General features: G+C 28.7%; 2 protein-coding genes across 2 annotated transcripts; one reads left to right on the plus strand and one right to left on the minus strand.

The window, feature by feature from the left end:
• Window positions 1–71: 71 nt before the first annotated feature.
• Window positions 72–1235, minus strand: LOC130810660 (uncharacterized). The gene has a single exon (XM_057676802.1). It carries the CDS (start codon window positions 1233–1235, stop codon window positions 129–131), a length of 1107 nt encoding a protein of 368 aa, XP_057532785.1. The 3' UTR covers window positions 72–128.
• A 1446-nt stretch (window positions 1236–2681) lies between these two features.
• On the plus strand, window positions 2682–7430 carry LOC130810661 (proline-rich protein 3-like). The gene is made up of 2 exons (XM_057676803.1): window positions 2682–2718; window positions 6886–7430. Exons 1-2 carry the CDS (start codon window positions 2682–2684, stop codon window positions 7428–7430), a joined length of 582 nt encoding a protein of 193 aa, XP_057532786.1.
• The last annotated feature ends 260 nt before the right edge of the window (window positions 7431–7690 follow it).

Raw genomic sequence — 7690 nt, forward strand, 5'->3', positions numbered from 1 at the left:
CACTGATGCTCTCTGAACAAACGAATAAAACAATGAAATACAAGTATATATGATAACATTGTTAACCCATGAATAAATTAGTAAGAGTAAGGCTTCTTGTAATTCGTTGGTGGAATGTATTCAGGTTTCTAGTAATATGTTGGTGGTAGAATGTACTCGGGCTTTTTATAGTATGTTGGTGATGGGATATATTCAGGCTTTTTGTAATATGCTGGTGATGGGGTATATTCAGGCTTCTTATAGTATGTTGGTGATGGGACGTATTCAGGCTTTTTGTAGTATGCTGGTGATGGGGTGTATTCAGGCTTCTTGTAGTAAGCTGGTGTTGAGGTATATTCAGGTTTATTGTAGTAAGGTGGTGATGGAGTATATTCAAGCTTGTTGTAGTATGTTGGTGATGGGGTGTATTCATGCTTCTTGTAGTAGGCAGGTGATGGGGTGTATTCAGACTTCTTATAGTAAGCTGGTGATGAAGTGTATTTAGGCTTCTTATAATATGTTGGTGATGGGGTGTATTCAGGCTTCTTGTAGTAAGCAGGTGATGGGGTGTATTCAGACTTCTTGTAATATGCTGGTGTTGGGTTGTATTCAAGTTTCTTGTAGTAAACTGGTGATGGAGTGTATTCAGGCTTCATGTAGTATGTTGGTGTAGGGGTGTATTCAGGTTTTTTATAATATGCCGGTGATGGAGTGTATTCGGGCTTCTTATAGTATGCTGTTGATGGGTTGTATTTAGGCTTCTTGTAGTAAGCTGGCGATGAGGTGTATTCAGGCTTCTTGTTATACGCAGGTGTGTACATTGGCTTCTTGTAAACAGGTGATGGAGAGTAGTATGGATACTTGTGGACAGGGGTTGGAGAGTAGTATGAAGTCTTATAAAGTGGAGCTGGGGTGTAATGTGCAGACTTGTAAACCGGTGAAGGGGAGTAGTAAGGTGACTTGTAAACCGGTGAAGGAGAGTAGTAAGGAGACTTGTAAACCGGTGATGGAGAGTAGTATGGGGACCTGTAGACTGGTGATGGAGAATAGTAGGGGGATTTGTAGACTGGTGTTGGCGAGTAGTAAGGTGTCTTGTATATTAGAGATGGAGAGTGGTATGGTGACTTGTAAATTGGGGATGGTGAATAAGTCGGAGACTTGTATAAGGTTGAAGGGGTGTAGTAGTCGCTTGCAGAAGCAACAAGTAGTAATGACAAAAGAAGAAAGGAGGCAAGAAAGAGATGCTTAGGAGCCATTTTAAAGTAAGAAGAGGGAAAAGGGATGATGAGAAGATGAGTTTGTAGGTTTGTATATTGTGCTATTTATAGTTGTTCTCAAATTTGTATCAAGATGAATTGGTCCTACTTTTGGAATACTTTTAAGCATGTACTTGTAATTTTTTTTGTTTGCACGAGTGTACGAATGTGGGGAGATATTGTCAATTGTGATTTTTTCTATAGCCGGCTACAAATTAATTTCTTATTATAGATGTCAATGCTCTAATTGCTTTGAATATTTCCGTATTATCTTGTGTTGAGATTCACCATAATTTGTCAATGTTCTTTCGCTTCTAAACTATTTATTCGTAATTCTTAGTATATTTTAGGTGCAAATTGAAAAAATCATTAGGTTGGTTTTGTTTTGGCTTGGTCATTGCACTTTTTTTTTTTTAAATTTTTATTTATGTTCTTTTGATTACAAGGTAGGTATAATGTTGAGAGTACAAATATTTATTCGGGATATCTAACTAGTTTCGAGTTAGGTGTTTTAGGTCTTATAAAATTACGTCTTTACCATATTAATTTTTATATAATTAAAAATTTTTTTTAAAAATTGTGTCAAGTTGGATTCAATTACATAGATACTACAGATACATTTTTCGATTTGTAGTGATTATAATTAATAAAAAATACACTGTACAACTATAAATAATAAATAAGCAATTAGCAAAACTATAAGACTATAATTGATAAATGATTCTAAAAACTGTCTTGTACTCTCGTTAGCTTTTAATACATCACAAGGAGCATGAAAGGGTCATCATTCTCAACTTGATGATGTGGAGAGACCAAATACAAATAGCCAAGAAGATACTTAAAGGCTAATCTCATTATTTTTATTTTTTTTGAAAAATTACTAGGTAGATAGAGAAAAATGAAAAACTAAGTGAGAATTTAATCTAATAGTACTTCCTCCGTTTTATTATACTTGCCACATTTAACTTTTTACACAATTCAATTTATTGTTTTGTTTATTTATATGTTGAATTATACACATCTAAATACTATAAAAAGATAATATTATGAAAGTATGCGATTAGACGATTCAAACATAATCTCATTTGACTATTTACTTACACTTTAACCGTAATATAGTGTCAATAACTAAAATGTTCTAAATATCTTAGAACGAAAAAAATATATTCAAAAAGTAGTACTTTCTTATACTGAAATAAGACTATGATAAAATAAATTATTTTAACTAGTTAATTTTAAAAAAAATTAACCGGAAATCAAGTTATTTTTTGATTGAGATTGGACAAATGTTTATTCATACATTTTATAGTTAAAACTATGATAAAAATGTTCTTAAATACAGCTATTGGCACGTTAAATTGTACTCATGTCATAGTTTAAGTAGTTTTATTTAGTAATTTGGATACAAGTGTACAACTCAATAAGATAATCTTTTTATTTTAGAAAATGACGGATGAATGTTTTACAACATGTAAGAGGGAGGGTAAATTGACTATTTTTATAGTCCATAAAAGTCAAATTTCTATTACAAGGGAAAGAAATTTTAGAATAGTCAATTAATTAGATTAAATTAGTTACATTTAATAGAAATAAAAGTATATTCATTAATTTTTGTATGAGATTATTTCACGATGATACGTGCCCTATATATAATTGAGTGATCCAACTAATACATAATATTAACGTATAAACTCTTTATTTAAAAGTCGTTTCATCGGGAGACAGAGTTTCACAACATCACGTCAAGTATTCATGAAGAATCGTTTTCTTTTTTAATTGACCAGAAAAATGAACAAGTGTAAGTAATGGTGCATATAAGAGTATATGCAATGCATCTCCACTCTTAGCTAAGGTGAAAGTTTGGTTTGTGGTTTGGTTTTTTCATGAAACCAAATCAAACTAAATTTATTTCAGTTTTTATTTTTTAATCCAATCCAAATCAAATTGAGCTGCAATCCAAATCAAACCAATCCAAATTTATTCGATTTAGACTTTTTCAGTCCAACAGAAACAAAATTTCCAACTAAAACAAATCTAAACTGCAAATCGAATTATAAGATTACTAAAATTGTAAAACAAAAATTGTTAAAATCATATTAGCAATGAAATTTTAAATTATACAATTAAGGTTTATTATTGTTATAAGAACACTTATATCTTTTTTTAGTATTGTCAATTAAAATGTTCTATTTGCACTTCAAGTTGTACAAGATTCACTCGTTAAGTAATTTAGCTTAATGTAAAATGTGAGCTTCTATTTTAATTCGGTTTAAAATTTCGATTTTTGATTTTTAGTATGCTCAAACCTGATCCAAACCAACATGTTTTGGTGTTAAGACTTTCAATCCAAAACCAAAACCAATTTATGTAAAGTCCAACTATATTTTTTATTCGGTTTGAATTGATATAGTTTACCGTTTTAATCCGAATAACTTTCACTCCTACTCTTAGCGACTTGCAAATGATAGAATATATGGCATATGATAGAATATATAAATATCGACTAAAGTTTAAAATTAAGTTGGTTCCTTAACATGGTATTAACGATCCGTTGGTAACTATTAAATGGTGAAAATTGTAATGAAACACTAATGTAATTATGATTGAAAAATCCTCTTGACAAGGTTTATGGATGCTTTACCGTGTGAAAATGTGGTAGTAGGTGTGGTAATGAAAATTTGTGAAAAAAAAACTTTTTTTTATTATCAACCTTTATATCATCAAAATTTACGCAACAAATTAATCACATATCCAACATTTAGTACCACTTGTCAAACCGGCCGCATATTATGGATTCAAATCTCATTCACTCCTTATTTCAAGTGAAATATTAAACGCCAAGTATAAGATGACTTGTGTTAAATTCACATTTCTTGCCAAAAAGCTTTTATATATGAGGACTATGTTAAAGAGTATAAAATATTATGATTATAACTAACATAAGCATTTGAGTTTCAGCAGCCGTAATATAATTGTTAGATTGTAGAATGCGCAATGACAACTTATTACTGAATTTTTTCATTTTTCAAGACTAAAATATGTTGTTAAAATGAAGTATCATATCAACATCAATTACCCAATAAATGAATTCATGTGACAGATACTCTTGAATAGTAACATTTGGAATTTTACAGGGTAATTTAATAAACCGTAGGATTGAATTTTATAGACTTTTTATTAAATTCTATCATATAGTGTAATTGACTAATAACAATCAATTCAACGGCCAAGCTAAATGTACAATACAAAATATAATAAAAATAGAATATCCAAATTAATAAAAGTTTAACAGAAAATCGCCTAGTTAAAGAATATGTCTACCAAAACATCGTAAAAGTGGTTAGATGATGTTCTTTGTATAATAACATTATGATATATATTATATTATATTATTCTCTTTATTTAAGATTAACATTTTATTCTCTATTCTTCATATTTTGCAAGTACGTTTTTACTTAAACTTTATTCATCTCAATTTATATTTTGTCTAAAAAATTATTAAATATATTATACATTGCAGTTATTTTTCCTTTTACTTTACAATGTTGTATGCATAATATTATATGTTAAGTACAGGAAATAATTTAAAATTTAATTATTTATTAAATAATTATATTTTTTATTTTTAATTAAAGGGATATGATTTATTAGTACCTATTAACAGTTAATCACCTAAAATATCACAGTTATGAGTTTTTAAATTTTAAAAACTTGCCAATTTTGCAAACAAAAATAAATATGATATCATTTTTGATCAAATATTTCTTCTATTAATAATATACTTAAATAATGAAAATAAAAAATATAATAATCTCTAAAAAATATGTTATTAAATTTTAATATTGATATGCAAATTAATTAAGAACTTATAATTAGTGAAAAGTATATTATTTTCCAGAATTTCGGAAATGATATACACAAGTGAAATCAAAATTACCATAATAGTAGATGCCATAATTACGTGCTTTGGAGGTGTTTTAGTGATATTTATTATTATAGATTGTACTTCCTTTTTTTCGTTGACTATAATTTTAGTGTTCATGCAATGTATTAATTTAATTCAATGTTAAATATTTTCAAATATGCATGATAAAAAATTATTAAAAATTGATATAACGAAAATATGCATCAAGACAAATAAAGTAATATCTCACTTGACTATATTTTTCTTTATGCATTTAGAAAATTTTGTAAGTAAGATTGAATAATGAATGATGATCGTTACTAATTCTAGTCATTAAATAAACAGAAGAAATAAATCTTACGTTAAATATTTGCTATTAATTTTTTTTAATTACGTTCTTTGAGAATAGAAATGATCTGAACAATAATAAATGTTATTCAATTTATTTTTATTACATTAAAAGTTATTAGAAATTTTTTTTAATATTTATCAAAGGTTGATTATTAGTACTTATGCAATAACTTTTAATTGTTTTCTTTTATTAAATAAATTAAAATAATCTGAGTTCAAATAAATTATAAATAATTTAATAATTATAATATGTATATTTAATTGGAAGAAATCAAGAAGTCTTAATAAACGATTGATCAAGCACGTAGAAATATATTTGTAGGATATTTTCTAATGTTCTAAATGTTGTTTCTTACAAAATAAAAAAGAAGAATCAATATAAATAATAGAGTAATTATCGATATTAGTAAGGTCCAAATTAGTAAATATGATAATAACATCATCATATTTTGAAGGAAATTTTTTCTTAAGAATATGAGACATAAAATTTTGAAAGAGGATAATGTCAGCATTTTTTTTTTTTTTAGTAATTGTCATAAAATATTATAATAACTGATAATTAATATTGATAGATAGAGAGATGGTATCTTATTAATCATTCTTCAAATTTGTAGTTTATAATAATGGAGACCATTATATATATCAGCTTAATATAACTAGCTATTAAATCAAGTTATTTTCATAAAAATTAGTGTACTTTAACCATATTAATTTGCACCGATCTGAGAATTAGGTTTTGCCTCAGTTTGAGCAATTACCCGTTTCTTTAGGTAAGGTCTTGAATTTAATTCACACTTATTCCTCACATTCTCTCAAGTAGTGGGGTTCAAAACAGACCCAATGACCTAATATTTACCCGACCTTGTATCAAAACCAATATTACCCGACTTTGAAATGTATTTAAAATTATATAGAAATCAATATAGACGCAAAAACTCAATATTAAACCTACCTAAACTAGCTAATCCAAAATCGACCAATTACCCTAAAAGAATACCTCTATCCACAACCCACGCTTCTAATGATTCTTTAGTTTGTTGCAATTTGCACCTAAAATATACAATGAATTCCAAATAAATTGTTTAAAACCGTAAGAAGATTGAAAAATTATGATGAATCTCAACACAAGATAATAAGGAAATATTCAAAGCAATGCAATTAGAGCATTGACATTTATGATTAGAAATTAATTTATAGCCAGCTATTGAAAACAACAACTGAGAATGAATGTTTAACCACCATCTCCCCCACTATGCAACCAAAAAAAATTACAAGTGCATGCTTAAAAGTATTCCGAAGTTGGACAATGGTCAAACAGCTACAAGTTTCAGAACAACTATAAATAGCACAATATACAAACCTACAAACTCATCTTCTCATCATCCCTTTTCCCAGTTCTTACTTTAAAATGGCTCCTAAGCATCTCTTTCTTGCCTCCTTTCTTCTTTTGTCACTACTACTTGTTGCTTCCGCAAGCGACTACTACACCCCTTCAACCTCATTACAAGAAGTCTGAATATACCCCATCACCTGCTTACTATAAGAAGCCTGAATACACCCCATCACCAATATATTATAAGAAGCCTAAGTACACTTCATCACCAGCTTACTATAAGAAGTCTGAATACACCCCATCACCTGCCTACTACAAGAAGCCTGAATACACCCCATCACCAACATACTACAACAAGCTTGAATATACTCCATCACCACCTTACTATAATAAACCTGAATACACCTCAACACCAGCTTACTACAAGAAGTCTGAATACACCCCATCACCAGCATATTACAAGAAGCCTGAATACATCCCATCACCAACATACTATAAGAAGCCTGAATATACCCCATCATCAGCATATTACAAAAAGCCCGAATACATCTCATCACCAACATACTATAAAAAGCCTAAATACATCCCACCACCAACATATTACTAGAAACCTAAATACATTCCACCAATGAATTACAAGAAGCCTTACTCTTACTAATTTGTTCATGGGTTAACAATGTTACCATATATACTTGTATTTCATTGTTTTATTCGTTTGTTCAGAGAGCATCAGTGAGTTGATTTGTCATATAACTGTTATTGTTGCTCTTTTATCTTTTCTAATATGTACGAATAAGATGATTTGTCTACGTGCTTTGACGTTCTTCCAATTGACTCGTAAAGTTTTACATTATTTTAATTTATATT

Source organism: Amaranthus tricolor, chromosome 4 (assembly GCF_026212465.1).
Source record: "Amaranthus tricolor cultivar Red isolate AtriRed21 chromosome 4, ASM2621246v1, whole genome shotgun sequence".
Lineage (NCBI taxonomy): Eukaryota > Viridiplantae > Streptophyta > Magnoliopsida > Caryophyllales > Amaranthaceae > Amaranthus > Amaranthus tricolor.

Coding starts and splice junctions, on each gene's coding strand:
- LOC130810660 (XM_057676802.1), bottom strand. CDS start 1,235: ATGGCTCCTAAGCATCTCTTTCTTGCCTCCTTTCTTCTTTTGTCATTA.
- LOC130810661 (XM_057676803.1), top strand. CDS start 2,682: ATGACGGATGAATGTTTTACAACATGTAAGAGGGAGG. Junction 2,719..6,885: donor TACAACATGTAAGAGGGAGG/GTAAATTGACTA, acceptor CCCTTTTCCCAG/TTCTTACTTTAAAATGGCTC.